Here is a 24,702-nt window from a genome sequence, read left to right on the forward strand (position 1 = left end):
AGACATAAAATAGTTTGACATATCAATATCAGTGACAATAATGTTAGTCTTCCCCTTTTTTACTTTCCACAAACCAATAGCCCACTGCTGTTCTAATATGTCGGGTTTGATGTTCTTCACTTCTTCAATTCGATATTTCCTCTCTTAATCTTTCTCCTCTTTGTTAAATTTCCCCATCTCAGCCCTTGTTAATAAAATAATCACAATTGGCCAATTAATCACTTAATTATCACTAACATCAATATGCCACATGTTCCTAGTTAAATCCTCTTGGTCATGTCTCATTACTTTCTCAGCTCAGTCATCATTGTCTCTTCCCACCTCCAGATTTCCACAGGGACGTAACACATTTGGCAAATTTATCTCTCGGCATAAAATGGAGCTGCAAATCAGTCTGATGTTCTGTGCTTTTTTTTGTATCTCAAAGAGATTTTTAATTCTCCAAAAGCAGGATCCATACATCCAGGATATGTACAAGTGGGCTCATTAAAATCATCAATTCATGTGTGGACTTAGGCTTAAGGATGGATTCAAATGGCCACAGTCAGCTCTTTACAGCACACATGAATATTGTGGACTTGCTGTCTGTCTACCACTGTCTATCTCCCATCTAAGCTTTTAGCACTTGCTTTAGCATTGGCAGGAAAAAATGGCCTCCCATTTTCTCCCTGTTAAAAGGCTTTTCTTGGGAGTTTTTCCTCAGTCGATGCGAGGGTCTAAGCCAGGGCAGAGGATGTGGTCATGATGCTGTGTAAAGCCTTTTGAGACAAACTGTTTGTAAAAACGGTCTATTCAAATAAAATTGCCTTTCCCTGCCACAAAAATGTGTTGACACACTACTGAATGTCAAGATGACATGGGGATAGAACATACAAGGTCTGAGAATAATGTGACAGAATAATCAGAGTAATATAATCAAAAATTTGAGTCTGATTGAAAGTGTAGTGCTGAGACAATAAAGATGTTATTTAAGCCCTGCCTTTGACCCCTTATCAATTAGATTCAGGTTGAACTTTAGCCACTTCATTTCCCAGTATTCATCCATTGTAATCTAAATTAGGCTTTCAGACAGAAGATCAATTCACTGACAGGAAATTCATTTTCACTGACACTAGACCTCTCTGATGCACCTGTTGACCTTCAGACAACTCTGACTGCAGAGTGGGCTCTTCAGCTACTAACTGCAGCTTTCTTTCATTGGTCTGACTAGAGCTACAGTGACAATGGATGTGGTCACTTACTCAAGAACACCCATGTTAAAGGTTTTAAGAGATGTTGCTGAACCTTCAATGGTCCAAGCTACAAGAGGTGTGAGTCGGAGAAACATTTTCAGACTCTAAATAGTTCACCAAAACCTTCCCTAACTCCGACAAACTCTGTATTAAAATGTGCCGGGTGAATGGCTGTTGATAATGTCCTTCGCACAAATGCATTCTGTGATGTACAAGTGGCCTTTGAGTTTGGCTGATGGAGCCTTGAGATCACTTAACCTTTAAAGGCCTTTTGAACAGCCCCATCAGCCTAGAATATGGCTTATAAATCTTTAAGCAGGCTGTTTTCCAGAGGGAACCATGTTGCCAAACTCATGCCAGTCCCAGAGTCAGTTGAGAAATATTGGGTTCACGTATGATAACATGTGAGGCTGTATACAATTTGAGAAACTGAGTGGGGAAAAAAAAGTCTGTGCGCTCTGTAAATCCTGTCTAGACAGATAAGTGAAGGTCAGACAAACTCAGCTAGATGCTGCTGGAATACCCTGATAGGATTTTTACTTTAATTCTTCAATGCACTTTTGTGAAAACAAACAGATAGCATTCAAGGAAAACACACCGCATAAACACACGAGAACTGGGGTGACGTCTGTGATAAGGCAGTGGTGCCCTAACGGTCAGCACCATGCTGACAACTAGAAGGTTGGTGGTTTGATCCAAGGAAAGGGGGGTCCACAGCCCATGAATGAATGTTGGGGGTAAATAATGCTGTCCTGTCACTGAAAAGCTACAGTTTGAGAGCCTCGGTGCAAGGCATGTAATCCCAGTTGATCCAAGGAAACAGCTCAGCATATACCATCCTGGGCAACTCCCACAAGTTAATATATGTAGGCCTACAGTCAGTGCAGGGCTATAAAATAATATCCTCAGCAAATTCTTTTTTTTCTCTTCTATGTAGGCCTATCATTATTTAAATAGATTAAAAATCACCATACACGCGATTACAAATTGAACATATTAAAAAGGATGTTTCTACTTCATTGAGAAGAGTTGTATTATCAGCTAATTTGCAATTAAAATTCTTTATATGTCACATTAGCATAAATCGTTTGCTGAGCAGAAGTGCATGCAGTGCAGTTCATTGTACATACGTTGATTCAAATTGACATTGAGAAGCCACATTCATTGAGTTTCTATTTTTCTCCCTCAATTGGTCCACTAGGTGATGAAAATAAAATGAAAAGCGGGGATCCATTAATCAAAGCAAACCCCGTCTCTTAACGTGCTGTGTGTCTGGAGAGTTGCATGCGTGTGGTCTTTTTGACATTGGATTCCTGCGCACGTGAGTGATGGCTAGAAGTGGCAGAAATGACTGGTTGTCATCGAAATTGCGTCATTGATCAATCAAGCCCCAAGGTTGTTGTGGGCCGCCGGGTGGCATGATCCATACAGCATGATGGGGAATGCAGGTCACAAAGTGCACATGTACATGTATGTCCCACTCACTGCAACACCAGTTCTGCAGGGACAGCAAGCTGCGAGTCTGTAGGAGGGTCTTTAGTTTCATTTTTCACAACTGATCCATGTTGTAACTGTCCTTAACTTTGGTGGTTGTTAGTAGGAATGGGAAAATCTTGTTTGTTCATCCTTTAACCCTCCTGTTGTCCTCCTGGGTCAAGGAAGAAAGGAAGGAAGGTAGGATGAAGGGAAAGAAGGAAGGAAGGACAAAGGGAAAGATGGGAGGAAAGATAGAAGGAGGGATGGAACAGATTGGGTCAATTGAGTCAAAAGGTAAGGAAGAAGTAAGGACAAAGGGATCGAAGGGAGGGAAAAAGGATTGTGGAAAGAAGGAAGAGAAAAGGGAAGGAAAGAAAGTTGGAGGGAGGGAACAAATTTGTTCAAGGAAGGAAGAAGAAGGAAGGGAAAAGGGAAGGAAAGAAAGATGGAGGTACTGTATATAGGGAACAGATCAGGTCAATTGGATCAAAAGAGGATGAGGAAGTAAGGATGACGGGAGAGGGGGAAAAAAGGATTGTGGAAAGAAGGAAGGGAGAAAGGAAGGAAGGAAGGAAGGAAGGAAGGAAGGAAGGAAGGAAGGAAGGAAACAGATTGGGTCAATTTGACCCAGAAGGACAACAGGAGTCGTTTTCTGCTGCTTTTTGTCAATGAAAAGTCCAGAAATCTGCATTTGTCTCAAGAAAAGCCACAAGTTGTACAGGTCCATAAAAATAACTGATAAGGTGAACATCCATTGGTCATAAACATATTCCAACTGCAGTATTTTCTACCAACACTGAAGTGAAACTGTGGAAGGTAATCTCTTTTGGAGTGGTGCATGATGGCCATCTTCTGGTTGATCACAAAACTGCAAGCTATATGAACTCACAAACATCCAGCATGTCCCCTTAGTTTATTTAATTATCATCTCTCTGCTGGTGTGAGTCAGTGCTTTACCATCACAGGCTCCTCATGTAAACCTCTCCGACTTCACAGCTCTACTGTTCCTAGTCCGTGTTGAAAGAAGCTAATCAGTGAGATCCAGCAGAGCGTAAGCCGGCCCAGCCACCAGCTGTTTGAACTGGGCAGCTTTGGGACCATGCCAGTTTCTGCAGAGCAGTTGGCAGACCAGCTGAAAGTTGAGTTCATGTTTTCAGGCAAAAGGCCTTTTCTTTCACAATGGTGCTGTTTACTAAAGACCACAATATTAAAGCTATTTCACACCTATCACTCTGAATAAACACCAGGCGACCTTCTGCTTTTCTTTTTATTAAGAAAAATCGATGTGACAAAAACAGCCTCTCTCCAGATAGCAAACAGATTTAGTATTAGTTTCTTATCTCAAATGCCAGTGCTAGATAAGACCACTTTTTAATGTGAAGAGAAGGCACAATAACGCTGCCTGAGCACAGAGGGTAGATTTTTATGCAGTACACAAAAGCAGTGCATTACATTACATTAGAAAAACAAGGTCTTGTGTGGGAGGCAGGTAAGGAAAATAAATACAAAACACTCTATGCTGGAGCAACTTTCAGAATCAGAACCAATTCACTTTCTATTAACAGCAACCAAATAATTCAAAATACCAGGAAAAAAGTGTATAATAACTGAAAGTACCAAGCAATTTCTTTTTATACTGTGGCTAATTCTCCACAAATAATATTCCTGGCCCTGGGTGATTGTTGTCACATTGATACAGAATTAAGAAATACTCCAAATGGCAGTGAGTGAGGTAATCTGCATCACTTTGGATCTTGGCGTTGCACTGTTGTTGCACGGTTACAGCCATTAGAGCAGGGGGATTTGAAAGGTCTTCACTACATTACCTTCCAACAAAAATGTAGGACACAGAAATAACAGCAGACATGATGTTCACTTTGACGGATGACTCAACTCAAGTTTCAAGCATGTGTAAGCTGACTTTCATACCCCGTCTTATGAAGCCTGGATGAAAAGAAAATACAATTAAAACACTACATCATGACTGAAGTATTCATTAGAAGTGATTCAAGTAAAAAAAAAAAAAATTGACTTCACTTTGCAAAACACTGGTGTAAGCCCTTAGCAGAAGTTATTGTTGAGCAGATGTTAAATTGTTCTGCTTGGAACAATTATCATGGATCATGGAACAATAATCACAGAAGGAGGTTTGCTCCAGACTCTGCTCTGGAGACACATAGGTAAACACAGGCAGATTTTTCCATCTGACCAGTCCTCACAGGTACTTAGCATAAGAACACTATAAAAATATCAGAAAACAGTGCACTTGGTTTTTTTATGTAGATTATAATGCTCTTTTCCTTTACATTTGTTCAAGTTGCTCCTGGATTTCTACAGGAAGGTTGGCATCAAATATATCCTTTTTTGTTTGTGCACAACTGAGGCTCTTCGGTAAGATTCATATGTATATATCCCCAGCCAAATAGAAAACACACCACACTTAGGTATGGTCTGAGTGGTGCTGTGTGTGCACCTCTACTTAAATGCAACAATGCCTCCCTCTACCTACTCCCTATTTTAAAAAATAAAAATACTATAAATATGCATGACTCAGTCACATTTGAAAAAAGGCCTTTAATTAAACAATCTGGAGAATGTGGACAATAGAAAGAGAATACTGGTTGAAACTCATATCTCGTGAAATATACCCCAGTCCAACAGCGTGTAAACCGGCTGTGTTGTGGCTCTTTAGCGTCTGATAGGAAACACCACCAACGGATACGGAGATTTGTAAAGAACAAAGTGAGAGCAACCACACTGAATACAAAAACCTTGAGTGGGGAGCTTGATGTTCAACACAGTGAACGTTTAAACAATTACAAAAATACATGTGTAACATTTTTGTTTAGAACTCTCTTTTGGTCAAAAAGAAATAAATAAAAACAACACAGTCATCAGGAGTCGCTGTTGTCTGAGCTGGAGTCGTCTGAGCTGCAGGTGGCAGAGTCCGAAGAGCTGCTGCTGCCCACGTTGTGAGACGCAGCCTGACTGCTTTTCTCTGGATGAAGAGAAGTAAAGACAGGACCGTCAGCTATTAAATGCTGCAGATGCTGATGGATCCCAGCATTTGAACTCTTTGGATTATTAGCGGCATAACAAATGGAAGGGAGGAAAATGGTGGAACGGCTCTTGCACTTACTTTGAAATTTCTTGAACCTCTGATACAGACAAGACCTGACGTATCGCTGCAGCGCGCGCAGAGTCGACGGCTTCAGAACCTCGAAGTCGATCTCTATCTCGTCCGGGTTGGTGTTGCACATTGAGGGCTCTCGTGTCTGAATGATTTGCACCACGTGGCCCAGCTTGGTGCCAGGCAGGCGATTGATGTCCAGGCTGAGCTGCTGCTTCTCGTCGTACGACATCGGCAGAGATTCTTCGTCCGAATCCCAATCTTTGCTCTCTTTCCACGAAGGCCTGAAATTCAAGTCAAAGCTGTCAAGGGTCTTAACGTACAGTGCAGAATGTACGATGTTAAAAAAAAAAGCTGTCAAATTGCGTAAAAAGGTCATACCTGGAATGTGAATCACTTCTGGAGTTTGTACTGCCTTTACTTTGTCTGCTGTCCTTTTCTTTTTTCTTTGTTTTGATCAGGGGGGGTTCAGTGAGCGCAGTGAGCTGTTCATGAACAGCTTTAAGCTACACATACAGGCAACAGAAATGGGTCACACTGGGGCTGCATAATATTATCAAAATAAAAAGCTGAAGAGGAGAAAATAGTAGCACCGACAAATCAAACTGCACACAAAAACTGTTGAGCTTTTTACTGTCGTGCTACAGTAGATGCAGCTCAGCATATTATTTTATCAATCAACATCATCATCTCCAAGATGATGGTCCTCTTGCATCCCTTTCTCCCTGAGCCAGCCAGTCGGGTGGCAGAAATAGTTTTGTAAATGTTGTCATAACGTCTTGGCAGAATGCAGGGCCAATCATTGCTGTGGGAGCATCACACATCATATCTCTTTTTCAGTGTATTGCAGTTTATTGGAATGAGATCCCATGTTCACATATAAATATATAGAGATAAAGAATGATGACAGTTACAATAAAACATGTTGCCTCCAGAGAAAAATCATCTAATGTGGAATTCAAGCAAAAATATTAAGCTCCAAAACCTATGTTTGCATTGTATTTAAGTGCATGTAAGCGATGGCAGGTCAGGGTACATAACATACCGTATATATTTTCATAGAGAGATGTGTGCAGGAACCCACCTGTTCTGCACCCACCTGTTCTTGCAACTCAGCAAGGCGGGTGGCGCGCTCCTCTGCCGAGTCGGGTCTGTCCACACCGGGTGAACTGTTGTCACCCATCCCACTGAAACCGGCAGCCTTGGCCGATGAGGCGCTCACCGGAGTGATCGACTCCACCGGCTCGTCTGGCATCTTTGCGAACCTCTTCTCGAACACGCCCTGAAGCAAACACAAGAACAAGGAGGGAGGATTGACCAAAGGAGAAAGATGTGCAATGAAAAGACTTGGGTTTTTTTGTTTGTTTTGGTTTTTTTATCCATGGCACACCTGAAGTTTTCTGGCCTTCGTGACGACGTCGTGATGCAGAGGGTTGTATTTGTAGCAGTTGGAGAAGATGAGCCTCACATCTGCTGCAAAACTGTCTGCATCCCTGTACTCTCCTCCATCCATCTTTTTCTGTTCAATACAACTCAAGTTTAGTGAAAACATTACAATTAAAGCAGAAGTAAGCAGAATGTTTGTGTTAATATAAGTCTTAAAGCTCTACAGAAATGGCCGTTTGTCCTGTTTGTCGCGCCGAGTTGTCACGAGCTGCAACACGAGTTTACCCGAGTAAGGAAAACGAATTTGATTGGTCGTTATCGAGCAGGCGGGATATTCAAAGCTTGGGGCGAGACTGAGCTCCGTGTGTGTGTGTCAGACGTTTGAATGACGGATTACGGATCCAATATCAGTGGCTGGTGAATCGTGTGCAGGCTGACGTATAATCCGTGCGCCTGCATTATCCAATGCGAAAAAAAAAACTACACTAAAATACACACTTTCATCCCGGATTTACTCAAAAATAGAATTTTGCACAAAGTTTGGCCTACATCGTCTGATAGATGAGTTATTACACTAATTTTATGACCCAGAGTGGGCTTAAGTTCAATTTTCTTTTCTGTACACCTTTAAATAGTTGTATCTTCCGACAGCAATCACTTCTATAGAGTGTTTGGTCTGAAACACGGGTCTGTCAGTCACTCTGCTCTGCTCTGAGCCCAGGAGAAAACTTTCCTTGTATCCTACAAGAGAGAACGGCATAAAGGGGCAGTCCTCTCTGTGTGTGCAGCCAAGGGATGCGCGTACATGTGGTGACGTAGGGACGAGGACCAATAGATCCATGACGAGGGCGGGGACTGCTAACTCCATCGGCTGACAAGAAGTTAGCCAAAACCACCAGATCACTTACTTCAGCTTTAAATAAACAACAATCTGAATTTATCAGATGTGCATGTATACGTACTCTAACAGTGCTGAGGTCCATGGGGTACTTGATGATGTGGTGGTAATCGTGAAGCTGCAGAGCCTCGGCGTCGACGGGCTTGTAGAAGGGCCAGGCGTAGGCTGCGTGCTTCTTGCTGAACATTTCCTTCAGGATGTCGCTGCAGTAGCGGAGCTGCCTGCTGCAGTAGCGGAGCTGCTTGCTGCAGCTGCTCTGTGCAGCGCCGTGCTGTGGCACCTCCTTTCCTTCAAAGCCACTCTTTGACAGGTTGACGGCTCGGCCTGCACTTTCACGTCTCCTCTTGCTTTCTGATAAATCACTCAGACTGGTTATGAGTCCGGCTGGGGACACATCACCGACGACCTCCTCCTTCCTTTTCAACACTTTCTTCTTCATTGGCGTGAAAAGAAAACACTACAATAAGGTTCCCAGAAAAAAAGACCTTCTCATGCTCTCAGGTTTTACATTACATATTAATATGATTAAGGGATAAAGACAAAAATGGAGACTCACTTTTGCTGTTGTAGCTGAAGGACAAGTCCCAGCTCCATCCTGTCCACCTGTATTCTCGCATTAGAAGGAGAAAAAAAACAGGAAAACAAGAAATAGATCAAAGAGGTCAAGCTGACTTTAGACTTTTTCTGTTTTTTCTTCTTGGCAAAAAGCACTGCCAAAGACTAATTTGAGTACCACCTGGATTTGGTATTGTATGTCAAAAAGCAGACACTAACACGGGTCTCTGCTTTGCACTGTGCTTATTTTTTCTCTCTAATTTATGAGCGGGAGAAAGTTTTTTTCTCAGGGGCAAAGAATTTGTGAGGCAGCCACACAAACCTCTACATTTAGAGTGACACAATTACCATGTTAATTGTCCTATACATTATACAAGTGCTTTATAATTCAGTGTGGAAGGAAAAAAATACATTTCTATGATGTTAAAATTAAACCTTAGGAGATTTAGAGGGATGTGAAAACAGTTTGGAGGCCTGAGCAGCAGAATGTCTGACAGACAGAAATAAAAGATTGGCACAGAGTCTCCGAAACAACTCCAAAGTTTTCAACAGCTATAACGTGATTAATTGGAGAAAAGTAGCCTCGCACAGCTTTCATGCACAGTTATAGTTCATTACCTGTCGTGCTACTTTTTCTGCCCTTTACTTTAGCTGCATGAGGTGAAACCTCCACTTCCCCCTGAGGCATCTGGGAAACTTTTTGCAGGAAGATCTTTTCCAGGGCGAGGGCCATCAGCACTATGTCATCTGTGGGCTAGAGGACAGGTGAAGAGTCTTTGAGGACTGACTTTCTTGAAGGCTGACCAGTGTGATGGATGACAGTCAGAGAGTCCCTCACCTTGTTATATATGTAGCAGTTGGTGAACATAGTATTGAAATCCTGCATACATTCACTGGCGCACCAGTAGTAGTTGTTCTCCAGCCGTTGCTTGATGGTTCCCATGTCCATGGGGGATGTTATGATTGTGTGATAATCCTGTTGAAGAAAAAGCATGTTTGTGTCAGATGAATGTAATCTTATCTTTTCCCCTGTGTCCCATGACCTCTAAAGGATCAGCCAGAGTGTGACCATAAAGAAGTTTGTTAGTGCACATTTCCTGCACTCAACATATGTAATGGGTTGTCCCATGCAAACTGTCTTACTTTGAAATCACTTGATTTCACTACAATTTGGGTTTAACTGTCATAGTTTTGGCCTTTATTCCTACCAGTCATTAAAAGATTAAGATACTGAAATTAATTTCCTTGAAAACATCACAGCAGAGAAAACTCTAGAAGAGTTTCTTCACCTGTCTGACCTTGTTTCAGATAATAAAGGCCTAAATTAGCCAGACTTTGGACATGAAAGTGAAGGCGAATGATTAAACTGTTACTCAACCGTCTGACCTTATAGATAAACTGAACAATAATGTTTCTGGCACAGTCCATTTACAAATTCAAATGAGCTGCTAAAGTATGTCAATGCAACATTGTAATAAACTGGAATAAACCATCTAGCCATGCAGATCGCTCTTGAGATTTCTGCCTCCATATTAATTCAATAGAGTTGACTTGAATGTTGTTTTTCCTTATTCAACACTAACATCACAAAAACAATGCCCCAGCTGGGACCATCCCCAGTTTGAGGACTGATTATAATATACAGCAGGGTTCACTCAAGAAATAATCTGTTAAAAAAAGAAGTTGAAATCTGTGCCTACACTAACCAGTTCAAACCAGTAGATATTACATTAGCAAATTTGGGGGTTATTTGTAATGTCTGGTTTAAAGCTGTAATACTGAATAAGATTGAGACTAAATGTGACACATTCCAGTGTCTCCATACTCACTGTGTTGTGTTGTTTAAGTGGGGTGTGCATTAGGAGGCAACCAAAAACCAAGGGAGAAACAAAAACAGCTCAGGGAGAAGTAAAAACATCAACGATGCAATGAAAGAATGATGAAAACCAAGGAAATAAAAGGATTTTACACCAGTGAAAGAAAAGAGGAGAGTTTTTTTCCCCCCAAAACCAAAAAAAAAACGTACATTTGACAATTTAGACTCATCACACTGTCATCATGGGGATTGGGGTGTGGAAAACAAAAGGAACCAAAAGCCTGTGTACACCTTTATTTTGTTTGTGAATAATATTTCTGTGTGTGCCTGCCTGGTAGCACATACACACTTACCTTTATTAGGGACATGTATCACAGCTACAGTGGGGAAATGACCATATCTCAGAGGGCAGATTTAAAGGACAATTCCGGGCAAATTCAACTCGGGGCTGTATTTTCCTAACATTTTAGGAAAAGAAAATTGCGGCTTTGAGGGATGTAAACAGCCTAAGCTGCGGAACTTCCATCCACTCCCATTCATTGCTGCTGTGGCGATGCGGGGACAGACACAACTACCGCAAAACAGGAGACATTAAAAATCTTCAGATTCCTTCTTTTAGACCTAAAATGTTAGGAACATACAGCCCCGAGTTGAATTTGCCCGGAATTGGCCACTACATAATAGATGCAGTGATAAGTTTTCTATCAGGGTTTGTTTTCTGTTCACAAACTTGGCGTAATAGGAGCTAAAGAAAATCACCTTAATTGCGTTTGTGTTCATAAATAAACAAATAAAGAATCATTAGACAGTTGAAGTACAGTAGCTCTAAGTATGAAGGACATTACATGACACATAAAAAAAAAAAAACTCACAGGTAATCCAAGGACAACTGCATCGACAGGATGGTAAAAAGGCCAGGCGAACTGGTGGCGCCACAGGGATCTGACCACCACGTTCTGCATGTACTGCAGCTGGTTGGTCCTTCGGCCCGCTTTGTCAGGGTTGGTCACCTCAGGAGGCGGCGGGTTCACGACCGGTGGAGCGTCTGGGTCTGGCTTCACTGACATGATGGTGGCGGCAACCAAAATACCCGATCCGTCAACAAATGGACACACAAGCTCTGCTGATTCCCGTTATCTTCCTCGAGCTCTGGAGCTTTCGTCCATCAGATCATCAGAAGGTCTGAGGGAACACCGGCCAGCTTCATACATAGTATTAATACCACACAAGGTGACCTGTGGATGTATATAAAGAAAAAAAGGTTGGGATAAAGCACTCAATAAGAGATCAATTTCAAATACAACTACTGCCGTTGTTAATGCTGATTCACTTTCAGATGTGTATCATTTGTTTTTCATCATTTGTTTTTATATCAAATCATTTTTCAGTTACCCTGTAGAAGATCAATAAAAACATATGTTGAAAAATGTATGTTTTTTGCTACTTTCAATAACAGCACATGGGTCTGGTTTGAAACACTTGCGCTGTGGCTGAAAAGTCTAAATAATCTCCTTTTCTAACCACTTTGTGTTGACGTGGATGGAAACTGAGATCACAGGAAATGATGGATGTGAAAGAGAACTCATAAAGATTTAGGAAAAGACAAGAACGATGAGTAGAACCGCACTGCACTTACATTTGTTTTTTTTTTGTTTTTTAACTTACTTTAGTCATAAAATTTGGATGATAAATTTCCTTTACAAAAGCAGGAGAAAAGCAGAAATCAGAAATAACAAACTAAGCTAGGGATTGGAATAGATTATGTTTAAACTTAAGTATATAGCCTTCTAGTATAGGTGCTTTACAATTGTTAAATATACATAACTTATATATAGGCTGTACAAGCCTATTTTGTTAAATGGATAGTTCAACATTTTAGCAAAATGGCCCATTGCCATAATCGCTATAGTTTTAGGAGTAGGTTTGTTACCTTTAATTGTCGGTGCAAGCTTTTTTTTAGAACGGTGGAGCAGAGCCGCGAGCTGCTCAGAGCTACGCTACGGAGGCTCATTATGGGATTTCTTGGTTTCCCTCATCAAACTCATCAAATACACAATCCAACAACTCCAAAACGCTCTGGTGGACAAGTTGTGAGCTGCACATTCACCACGCTACGAGATAATAACACAACGTTACCACACAGAGTTGTTTTAGAGGGAAATTCAGCCAAAACCACTGATGCGTGTTCCCGTCGAGGGCAGTTTTTTGGGAAGCAGTCTCTGTATTTGCCTCAAAAACAACGTTGTGTTATTATCTCATAGCGTGGTGAATGTGCAGCTCACAACTTGTCCACCAGAGTGTTTTGGAGTTGTTGGATTGTGTATTTGATGAGTTTGATGAGGGAAACCAAGAAATCCCATGAGCCTCCGTAGCGCAGCTCTGAGCAGCTCGCAGCTCTGCTCCGCCGTTCTAAAAATAGCTTGCACCAACAGGTAACAAACCTACTCCTAAAACTATAGGGATTGGGCAATGGACCAATTTGCCAAAATGTTGAACTATCCCTTTAAAGTTATAAGATCATTCTCATGATCATGACTCCTATCTGACTTAAAGGGCTGAGAATAAATATATTTTATATATATTTGGGCTTCAGTTGATCAGGTGAGGACTTTCATAAATTCTGGACTGTCTCACAAACATAAAATGGGTTCTTTCATTTCTACATTTATAAGGGTCTGCCAAGGTGAAACTACAATGTCACATCACTTTATATGTTTCTGTGGCAAGGAATTGTGGGTCACTATTTGTCTAAGCCTCTCTGCCTTTCATTTCCTCTGCTAACATATAGGATTTAACTTTCTTTCCTTATCAGAAAATTCAACCAAGTCCTCGACAACTGTTGCTCAAATTTCACTCGGTTAAGAAGCTTCCTCTGTGAGAAAGACTTTTCAATCACAGCCTAGATGTAAGCTTCGTCTCATTCTGCCAAAACAAAGTCTGTTTGAAAGTGATGCCTTTTCATGGCATGTTTTACTGAACAAAAAAAATATTTATTAGTAACTAGAATGGCACTCATCCCTCCACCAAGGTCAAATAGTTACACATAGTCCATAGTAATAGTTACACAGTGCAGCTCTTACAATAGAAAAATAAAAATTAGAGGACACATATGGCCTGTTTTTCATAAAATGTAGGAAGTCATAGGATCGAAATATTAGGCTATTTCCTATCCCACAATGTTAAGTAAAGTGATAAACTTGTATCTTGTATACCTCTTCCCTGTGGCTCATGCCCCACCCTATTTTTAGTTCTCAGTTCATTGCTTTGTGTAAAATCCTGTTAATTAAAGAAACAGGTGCAGAAAACATAAAAACCTCCACCACTGAACAGATTTGTCATAATCTCACATTTCCATGAAGTGGCATTGCCAGGTATTTAACCAGCAGATGTCACCATTTCTCAAACTCAACTCATACAGCAATAATATCCAGCCCACATGGAAGTATGTAAATTGGGAAAGGTTCATGTTTTTGGTCCAATTTGGTCACCAAGGAAAAAAGCTCAGGGGGCATGTCTCCTGTGTATGAGGTCAAGTACATACATATATTCATGACTCTGAGCTATGTACCTTTATATTTCACAGCTATTGTGGTTGATATGTGTTTTTGTTAACTTTTTGGAGGTGCCTGTGCTGTTAGTTGTGAATTTTCTCCACCTGTTTATTGTGATTTTAACATGACAAAATGCTTTATTATACATGTATGTATTTATATAGTTGTGGCTTTCTAGCTGGGGGGAAACTGTAGTGTAATACTTCAATAATCACGGACAATAGTACAGTCACTCAATACAAATACATTGCCCATCTAAAAAAAAAAAGTCACCACTTGGATTTAACTGAACTAATAGGTAAAAGCCTCCCATTGGATAATTACTGCTTGGATGATGTTTCAGCTGGCAACAACTTATTTAGCCCTAACTGATGCAGCCAGTAGCTTCTCATTTCTTCAACAACCACGTCAGAAGACACATATGGCCTACTGTGGTCGTGGAGAAGATGTTCATCTGTTTGACAGAGGTCAAATTACTGACATGCATCAAGCAAATAAACATCCAATGAGATTGCTAAGACTGAAGAACTGTCCAACACATTATTAAAAACAGGAAGGTGAGTGGAGAAACATCATCTTCAAGGAGGAAATGTGGTCCAATGTGACCACACATTGCATGTAGGCCTACATGTTGCACAGTGCATGACCACATTGAGAATCTTTGAACGGAAATAAATGTTGACACTGCAGAAGCTTATTGAAACGATGCCACAGTGAATGTGTCGTAATCAAAGCTAAAGGCAGTCCAACGAAATATTAGTGTGACTTTTTTTTTAGACAGGCAATGTATAGCCTAATTCTCAGGATGTTTTCATCGTCGCATTGTATTAAAATAAACTAACACGTCTTGCATTGCGGTGGGAGATGTAGACAGATACATTTTAGAAAAATAAAAAAAAAACAAAGAAACTACACAAACTTGCTTTCACCTTTTGGCACTGCAACTTAACTGCTGATATTTAACCATTTCACCTGACCCAATGTTGGACAGAAAGCAAAGACATTGCAAGCATAAGTTAGTCTTTAAAGATAAAAACTAAATATGACATCATGCAGCAACAGGTAAAGCTAACGAGCTAACGACTGGGCGTTGATATTAGCTCAACCTACTCGGTGAGGCGGCTGTAATTAACGTTCACGCTACATTACTCGATGGAAACAGACGGTATTACACGTATCTCCGGGTGTCATGTTGTCACTTTGAGTCAAATAAAGTCTGAGTGTCCTGTTTGGTGTAAAGTTAACAGTTCAATTAACCTCGCGCTCATCTGAGGATGATAACGGTAGCACGCGCAGGCAGACGTGGGGGTAAAAACATGAGAGTCAAGCTAACGTTACTTAGGTTTTTACCAACTTGTCCAACTTAATCTCTTATGAAGACACGTTGGAGCGACAGTTGAGGAGCTGCTGTACTTCACAGGAGGCTAATTCCCGCGCAGAGGCCTGATTAAAAGCCCAGTTTAGCTCCACTTCGACTTCGTACCGTTGGACCACCGCTGAACCACGAGCTGAGGTTTCTCCTCCTCCGCTACGCTGCTGCTGCTTCTGGTGTTGCTGCACCACACCGGCTTGGAGGCGCAATGCTGCCCCCACCTGGACTGGAGGGGCAGGCGCAATGCTGCCCCCACCTGGACTGGAGGGGCAGGCGCAATGCTGCCCCCACCTGGACTCTATCAAACAGGATCTATAACAGACAGGCTGGAGTTACCTACTGCTACTGTATGCCTACTGCCCAGTGCCCAGCCCTGACAGTGCTGCAGTGGTTTTGGCTTTATGATTTGTATATGAAGCTATTTTGTTGGAAGTCATATTATAGATGATATAACAAGATAGAAATAATACAACAATTATATTGTATCTTTAAAGCAGAAGTAAGTGATATATTTGTGTTAATATAAGTCTTAAATAGTTATATCTTCCGACAGCAATCACTTACATAGAGTGTTTGGACTGAAACACGGGTCTGTCAGTCACTCTGCTCTGCTCTGAGCCCAGGAGAAAACTTTTATCGTATCCTACAGTTTTTATCCAATGAGGAGAGAGAACGGCATGCAGGGCTGTGTGTGCAGCCAAGGAACGCCGTGAATGTGGCGACGTAGGGACGAGGACTGTTATGGTGCGTTCAAGGCAACTCGTATTTTTCCGACCGAGAAGTGGTACCAGTTCGATCTGGTACGAGTTCACCGGTCAGAAGTTACGAGTGGCCGTTATAGTGACTTTCACCGGTAAAACAGGTCGGAAAAACACGAGTGGGTTGCCTGGAACGCTACAAAGTCGTAAGTTGTGACTTGAAGCTGTAATTTACGATTTCAAAAGCCGGCCTGGAACGCAGCATTAGCGAAAACGACCGGACCACTTACTTCTGCTTTAACCTGTAAGGCCTTCGGAGCAGGTGTGGTGCTTGTCTTGACTTTTCACATACTTTACTTTCACTATTGCAACTTTTTTTCTATAGGTCTATTTATAACTGTCTGGCAGCCCTCTCTATCTTTCCTCTTCTTTACTTAATTTTATTCTAGACTGTTTTCCAGTTGACGTTGTCCACATGTTTTTGTAAAGTTAAAAACTGTAAATAAAGTAGGCCTATTTTAAAAAATGAAATAATAGGCTACAACAGTGACAAACCGAAAAATACTGTGATATCTCAGAACAAATTCCTCAATATCAAGTAGTATCACTATTTGTGGGTCTCCAACACAACTTTTAAACACTTGAACATTTACAACATATAATCACAATTAATGCTGATGACTACACCCAGGGGTGGAAAGTAACTAGTTACATTTACTCAAGTTACTGTAATTAAGTAGCTTTTTTGTGTAGGCTACTTGTACTTTTTTGAGTAATTTTTAAAATCAGTACTTTTACTTTTACTTGAGTACATATTGTTGGAAGAAATGTACTTAGTTACATTTTAAATAGCTTAAGTTACAAAGTAAAAAATATATAACTCTGTGTGGGTTGTCAAAAGTAGCTACGCCGCTGCCGCCTCGATTTCTCCCCCTTCACAGAGGCACACAGCAGCAGGCAGGTCATCTATGCAGGCAGGTACACACCTCTTTCCCCCTCACCGCTACGTGAGTTAGTGCATAACAGGGCTCGTCGCTATGTTGTCGTCTTATATTAGCCATTAGCCACAGCTAGCGGTTAAAAGCTGACGTTAATGATTAACAGGCATGTCCATCTATTCGGCTACGTTTATGGTGACCGTGCCAGACACACCGGGGCTGAAGGCCGGACCGGCGGTCCGTTGAGTTAAATGTAGGAGCCCAGTCAGATCCATGGCCATGCTCAGAGGAACAGACAAGCAGCCCACTGCTTCAGAGCAGTTACAGTAAAGAGGCAAGAGAGAGAGAACCTACAGTAACCCCCCCCCCTCCTCCTCCTCCTCCTTGAGAGCAGACAGGAAAGACAGTAAAAAAACAGGTGTGTGTGAGTGAAAGAGGGAGAGAGAGATTTTTCTTTTCTTTTTTTATCCGTATTGAAAATGGTATTGAGTATCGAATATTTTCCTTAATATCGATATTGAGTTGAAAATGTTAGTATCATGATCATGATGGTGACAACCTTAGTGCCAGTAACTGTAACTGTCCATCTGATTGGCTCTGGACAACTGCAGTGTCAGAAGGTCAGAATCAAGTTGGTGCCACAGGAGCTAAAAGATGATGGAGACCAGTGTATCGATGGAGAAGGGACAAATTTGAAACACAGAGACATGCACGGAGAATGTGAGGCCAATCTCTGGCCATTATAGCCCCCCCCCCCCCCAAAAAAAAAAAAAAAAAGTAACTAAGTAACTTTTACTCTGAGTAAATTTTAAATGAACTACTTTTTACTTTTACTTGAGTAGATTTTTACACCAGTACTTTTACTTTTACTTGAGTAAAATTTCATCAAGGTAACTGTACTTTTACTTGAGTAGATTTTTTTGGTACTCTTTCCACCCCTGACTACACCTATGCCCTGATGTTGTGGAGGGGGAAAAACAGAAAAGAGACATTAGTAGCACCATTGTCTTTATTTTAAGCTCACACCTGTAACACATATTTTGTGGAAACAGCCATTCATACTTTAGTGCAACTTGAGTAGGATGTAGGTTATATAGGCTAGACATGATATATAGATATTGCCACTTCTGACCAAGCTGCGGTGCAAAACATTCAATGCCACTTTTCTAACGACAGTTACAGTGCTGGAAAACTAGCTGTCTGCACATGGAGCTCTAAACAACATGAACTTAGACTACCACAACAGCTATGTCTTCACGTCTTAATCTCTTGTTTTGCAGGTGTCCATCTGAGGTGAACTCACATATGTAGCTATATTATTAAATATTGCTCTAATGGCAGAACTGCATCCTGCATCTTCCTCCTACTCATCTGAATCCAGCAGGCAGGTGCGTGCAATAGCTTTTGTCACGAGGTAGGGGTCACAGTTTGCTGCAGGGCGCCGGTCCTCGAAGTAGCCTCTCTTCTCCTGACCCACCTGGCGGGGGATACGGATGCTGGCGCCTCGGTTAGCCACTCCAGCAGAGAAGTCGTCGATGTTGGAGGTCTCATGGTGACCCGTGAGACGTCTGGTGTTGTCCTTGCCTTCATGAGGGTCGTACATACGGATGTGCTCCTTGTGCTTTTTGCTCAGTTTCTCGATGGCCTGCTCGATGTATCTGTCAGAGAAGATGAAAGACAGACTGTTGAGTCACAGAGCTGCTGCTGTCACCTTCTGTAAAAACTAAAATCATTCAAGTTTACAACTTTATAGGGTAGGCTACAAGTTTAATAGAGCTATTCGTCTCCTAGTGTGGGAAAATAAATTAGAATGATATGACAAACCTAATGTGTGTTTGCATAATTTAGTATGTAAACTAACCAAAAACAACAAGTGGTTGCTCTGTGCTGCCACACATTTCTCTTGTGAGTAAATCTGTCTGCTTAAAATGCAGTAATTCCTGTTTGCCAGTGTATAAATGTTTTATCCTGGTGCATGCCATGTTATTTTTGTTATTGCAAATACAGATAGTGTGAACAAATAGAATTTGGACTAAATCAAAATGTTTTTGAAACATTTCAACCAGCAGTGAATTATAGTGAATCTTTTAGCAACCACAAGACACTTTATACCAGTGCATTAGACTTTCTTGGTCTTATGGAAAACTCAAATAGCTAAAGATGAAGATAGAAATATTTTTTGGAGGATAAACGACTTGGAAAGTTACTGTCTGAACAAAGTTAAACAGGGAGTGTGAACTCACTGCAGGCCGCCCTCTTCCCTCATCTCCTTGGTGCTGACGTTTGTGTGGCAGCCAGCACCGTTCCAGTTGCCCATCATTGGTTTGGGGTCCAGCGTCGCAACAACCCCATAATCTTCACACACACGGTGCAGCAGAAAGCGTGCGACCCACAGGTGGTCGCCCATCTTAATACCCTCACAGGGCCCCACCTGGAACTCCCACTGATGTCAGGGAAACAAGAGGGGGAAACAGTGTCAGACAAAGATGGACAATCAATCAATCAATCAATCAACATGCTATTATAAGTGCACTTACCTGAGATGGCATAACTTCAGCATTGGTGCCACAGATTTTGACCCCAGCATAGAGGCAGGCCTTGTAGTGACACTCCACAATGTCCCGTCCATAAGCATTGTTTGCCCCCACACCACAGTAGTAAGGGCCTTAAAGTGGGGGACAAGATGGGACACGTGTTAAAGTAGCACTATCGCAAATACAGCAGTAATAGCAATAAAAAAAACTGAAATATGTAATAAATAGGTCCAGGGGAGCCATAACTATCTGTACAAAAATATTTCATCTAAATAAAGGAAACTACGCACATTTGCAGTTTGATTCATCGTCTTAGTGTTCTAGTTTTATCAACGAGGTTTTGTAAAGTGGTTTGATTTAAAGCAGAAGTAAGTGGTCCGGTCGTTTTCGCTAATGCTGCGTTCCATGCAGGCTTTTGAAATCGTAAATTACAGTTTCAAGTCACAACTTACGACTTTGTAGCGTTTCAGGCAACCCACTCGTGTTTTTCCGACCTGTTTTACCGGTGAAAGTCACTATAACGGCCACTCGTAACTTCTGACCGGTGAACTCGTACCAGATCGAACTGGTACCACTTCACGGTCAGAAAAATACGAGTTTCCTTGAACGCACCATAACAGTCCTCGTCGCTACGTCACCACATTCACGGCGTCCCTTGGCTGCACACACAGCCCTGCATGCCGTTCTCTCTCCTCATTGGATAAAAACTGTAGGATACGATAAATGTTTTCTCCTGGGCTCAGAGCAGAGCAGAGGGACTGACAGACCCGTGTTTCAGACCAAACACTCTATAGAAGTGATTGCTGTCGGAAGATACAACTATTTAAGACTTATATTAACACAAATATATCACTTACTTCTGCTTTAATCTGTACGTGTTATTTAACGCACTACACTGAAATGAGAATGTACTGAAAAACCGAGGCAAGCACATATTTGTGTTACTATAACTTGACATATAATGCGCTATGATGCACTATTTGTTGAATAAAATAAACTCTCCTTTTCAAAATCAAGATCGCTGTAATTATTTGCTGGCCTCAATTGGATCAACCTGATTTGTTTCCTCTTTTCCATTCAAAGATACAGGGTTCTGACCATCAAATCATTTATTCAGTGTATAACTCAGACCATAATAAGTAACCTTAATATGAGCAAGTTTCCTCTTCCACAGCCAAAGTTACAGGGGGAAACAAATAATTTCAGACTGTCTTTTCTGCCTGTCATGAAACGTGTCCCCCCCCTGTGGTGGACTGGTGAAGTCTGACCACCAGTCATTTATTCTGTGTATTACTCAGACCATTTTAAGTAACCTTGGTGAATATGAGCAAGTTTCCTCAATCCAGTGTAGTAAATAGGCCTAATGCGTTGAATAACACGTACAGATTTACTTAAAATGGTCTGAGTAATACACAGAATAAATGACTGGTGGTCAGACTTCACCAGTCCACCACAGGGGGGGGATATGTTTCATGGCAGGCGGAAAAGACAGTCTGTAATTATTTGTTTCCCCCTGTAACTTTGACTCACTTGACCCAGGATTGGAATGAACAAATTAAATGAAATATGAAATGAAATAAAATAAAAAAAGATGGGCAGTTCACTCACCCTGGGGTCCTGGGTATCCATGTTTAGGCCAACTAAAGGGATGTCCATCTGTTGCGAGGAGCGTGTACTCCTGCTCCATACCAAACCACATGCAGTGCTCCTTGATCTCCTCCATCACCTGGTTGCAGCTAGCTCGATGGTTACTCTCTACACAGCAAAGACAAGTGTTCATCCTGGGCTTATGGAGAGGACCAGTTAAACATGATCAAAAGAAGCTGGAAAGTATACCTGCAGGTAAGCGGTTGTATTTGAGGACTTCACAGAGGACCAGTTTGTTGGGGTCGAGGGTGAATGGATCTCTGAACATGCAGACCGGGATGAGGTACATGTCACTGTTGGAGCCCTCGGCTTGGTACGTGCTGGAGCCATCGAAGTTCCACTCGGGAATATCTGACAAGATCAGGAATGATAAACATTATTATTATCAAATGGCCACCGGCGTATAGCAGTATAAGGCTTCATGACCGGGAGTAACCTGTTTGTTCTGATGGTGTTTTATACAGCTACCATCCACCATAAATAGTAAATGTGTAAATATTTGCTCCCGTATTGATTTACTTTGATTTACCATTATCACTTTGTGATATGAAAGAAATTAAAGAAAAAATGTTTAAATTAATAATTATCAGATATTTTCCAATGTTTCAAACTCACACACATTAAAATGATGTTCTGCTAAATGTATAGGACTGCTCTGACTTCAGTCTTACAATGAAACAGCTATGATATTTGTTATTTGAATACATACATTGTTTTTTAAAATCAATTCATTTTTACTTAACCTTTATTTAACCTGATACCTGAGAACCCCATTGAGATGACCCTGACAATCTTTTCCAGCAGGGTCCTGCCCCAAGTGACGATAATAACTAATTATCATTATTAAATATAATTAGGCTACATTCTCTTATTTTCATACATACAGTTTCGGTTTCAGTTTCGGTTAGAAACGTTTTTACTTCCAAGGTTTAACAAAGAGAGCAAAACCAGGCAGGAGTATGAGTTTTAGGTCGTCTTGACACGCCAAGATAACTCAAAATCTGTTCTGTTTTATCAAAATATCAATCTCCTCAGTTCAAAATACTGAGAAGAGAATCAAAGTACAACTATCATGGAGAACAAAAGGTCCAATACAGTCCGTATGGACAATTTTACAGCTCAGTCATGTTCAGTTGTTAACTGTTTCTAAGCTGGGTTGATGTACTGAGCAGTCATAAATATTTGTTCTCTAGCTTCAGGTTGCAACAGGATACTCTCACACACATGTTGTGTACAATGAAGGTGTGTTTCCCCCTGACAGCAGATAGTAGTAAACCAACACTACTTCACAGCTTTTCTTTAATTTGCATCTCTTGAATATAAATCAGTGTTTTTTAAACTACTCCACATTAAAACTATACAGTATCTTTCAGGGAAAAGTAATACCCACTGACTTGTCTTCAAATGTTCCCCGCCCAGACATTCATAAATCATAACGTTTCAGGTTTAGTTTCAGTTCATATGTTACTCGTGTGCATCAGGATAATATCATATCATCATCAGAATGAATAGAAATAGACACATAGTTAAAAAGAGGGCATTTACCTTCTATGCTTTCAGGTTCTTTGTCCAGGGTTCGGGTCTTGTTGCGAAGCCCCTCTCCTGTTCCGTCGATCCAGATGTAGGTGACCTGGCACTTGTCCCCCTGCGGCAGGCTCATGTACTGCTGCCGCACGGCCTTGTTGAGCTGAGAGCTGACAGACACTGATGCCATGTTCGCCTTCAAACAGATGGAGAGGCCATGTTTTCATTACATTAAGGTTTCACCTCTAGTGTCTTAAGTTTTACAGTGCATTCATCTGTATTCAACACTGGTTTCATTACACAAATACAGAATGTTCATCAGGCATTCTTTCCTTCTTTTCCTCCTTGTTGAACCTCATCCTGCATGAAAATACTGAACCTGGAGGTGAAATATTGGTGACAATAAATCCAACTCTTCTTCAAAGCTGCTTTAGCTTTAGTGATTCACTTACTTTGCTTGTCTGTGGAGCACCTCAGCTGACTCTGTGTTTGGTCAGGTCAGACACCTGGAGGGCTGAAAATGAAAATTGTTTGCGTAGCTGGAAGTTTTCAGTGACACAAGCAAACTCTGAGAAAGACAAAACAAAACAACACCTGAGTGAGAGTTTTCATTTGAAAGCATAGTGTATATTGAAATAAGATTGTATCTTCAGTGTGCCGAATATTTTGCTTTTGCTTCTGACGTGACCAAATGCTTTTTGATGTTGAATTTATAAGTCTTGAACTTTTCCATCCTCTCATAAATTACACATTAGCCTACTTTATTTACATTATAATTTAATTAAAAATCTGTCGATATTATTCCAATTGACCCATATTTTATTCACCATATTATACAAAAAAAGGAAGGGTTAGTCACAATGTATACGAAAAATACATTTTTGTTTTCGTCCTCCTTCCCTTAAATTTAACTGAGGAACTAGTCTGAGCGACACTTGAAACTGTCAAATCAAAGTCCACTGACACACATCTTAAAAACGTACAAAAACTGAACTTTTCAAAACAAAACCCCAAATAAAGTTGATTTTTTTTTTTTACAAACTCCAATTAGAATAAATATTTCAACAGTAACCAAAGTGAAAAACACAAACATGTGGACTTACTGTGTTGCTGGTGACTTCAGTCGCAGCTGAGGATCAACAAGACTCTGTGTGTGACGCGTCAAAACCTGTTTGTGGTATTTAAGTCGTCTGTACATTACCAAGCTGATGACACGGTCCCACGTGTCCTTTTCATGTTTTGACATTCAGGGAAGTAGGTGTGTTTATCTTCGCTTGACTTGTTTCTGTTGCATGCAACAAAATGTTTTCAGGAAACTAAATTCAATCCTCCACACCTCTGACCCAATATCAAAACAACTCGGTGACAGTGTTGGAAACCTTTCCACCTTTCTACTTGGTCTAAATTAATTTCTATCTAAAGTCAGACAAACTACTGCACAAATACAGCTGAGGTGAACAGAAACTCCCATGAGAAACAGTAATGAAGACTAGAGCCACCTGTACCAGAGAGGACATCTGCTGATAGTGACAGACTGCTGTTTGCTGAGCGGAGAGTCTTGCAGTTCAGTGAACACAATTAGAGATGAGAAGCTGCTGCTCAGGTGCTCAGTTTCCATCAGGTAAGCTAGCTGTCCTGAGAACAGCCAGGAGGGCAAAAAAAATTGATGATTGAAAACTAGCCTAATACAGACACAGAACCGGTCACAAGGGACAGTGTGTGTGTGTGCACAAAGCCAGATTAGCTGCTTAAAGGAGACACCGAGGCCCCCAACAACAACAAAGTGCTGGTGTAAAAGGATGACAGCTTTGGGAGGAATAATACAAATGTTTGTTTTAATCAGACAACAGTGCTAAAACACTGTAGCTCTGTAGATATGGTAAGGCCAACCGGTCCTCCACCTTCAACCAGGCTGAAATTTTACAAAAATCACTGGAGAGACTGA

General features: G+C 41.1%; 2 protein-coding genes across 11 annotated transcripts; both read right to left on the reverse strand.

Annotated features, from left to right (window-relative positions):
- Positions 1-5,427: 5,427 nt before the first annotated feature.
- LOC146977576 (bromodomain-containing protein 3-like) lies at positions 5,428-15,571 on the reverse strand. 9 transcript variants are annotated; one of them, XM_085793909.1, is made up of 11 exons: positions 15,395-15,571; positions 11,366-11,728; positions 9,516-9,653; positions 9,296-9,431; positions 8,679-8,725; positions 8,187-8,555; positions 7,229-7,357; positions 6,923-7,120; positions 6,220-6,344; positions 5,848-6,122; positions 5,428-5,706 (listed from the first exon to the last, which is right to left on the reverse strand). In XM_085793909.1, exons 2-11 carry the CDS (start codon positions 11,558-11,560, stop codon positions 5,603-5,605), a joined length of 1,716 nt encoding a protein of 571 aa, XP_085650035.1. In that variant the 5' UTR covers positions 11,561-11,728; positions 15,395-15,571; the 3' UTR covers positions 5,428-5,602. The 9 variants fall into 9 exon arrangements, with proteins under 9 accessions (XP_085650035.1, XP_085650038.1, XP_085650036.1 ...); XM_085793912.1 differs by having other exon boundaries at positions 6,938-7,120; positions 15,399-15,549; XM_085793910.1 differs by having other exon boundaries at positions 15,399-15,549.
- Positions 15,572-18,047: 2,476 nt separating this feature from the next.
- On the reverse strand, positions 18,048-24,418 carry LOC146977577 (glutamine synthetase-like). 2 transcript variants are annotated; one of them, XM_085793913.1, is made up of 7 exons: positions 24,257-24,418; positions 22,779-22,953; positions 21,423-21,584; positions 21,195-21,341; positions 19,590-19,717; positions 19,296-19,495; positions 18,048-18,710 (listed from the first exon to the last, which is right to left on the reverse strand). In XM_085793913.1, exons 1-7 carry the CDS (start codon positions 24,272-24,274, stop codon positions 18,416-18,418), a joined length of 1,125 nt encoding a protein of 374 aa, XP_085650039.1. In that variant the 5' UTR covers positions 24,275-24,418; the 3' UTR covers positions 18,048-18,415. The 2 variants fall into 2 exon arrangements, with proteins under 2 accessions (XP_085650039.1, XP_085650040.1); XM_085793914.1 differs by lacking the exon at positions 24,257-24,418 and adding an exon at positions 23,861-23,933.
- Positions 24,419-24,702: the final 284 nt, after the last annotated feature.

This window comes from Trachurus japonicus, chromosome 12, assembly GCF_045865225.1.
Source record: "Trachurus japonicus isolate A0001 chromosome 12, Traja_1.0".
NCBI lineage: Eukaryota > Metazoa > Chordata > Actinopteri > Carangiformes > Carangidae > Trachurus > Trachurus japonicus.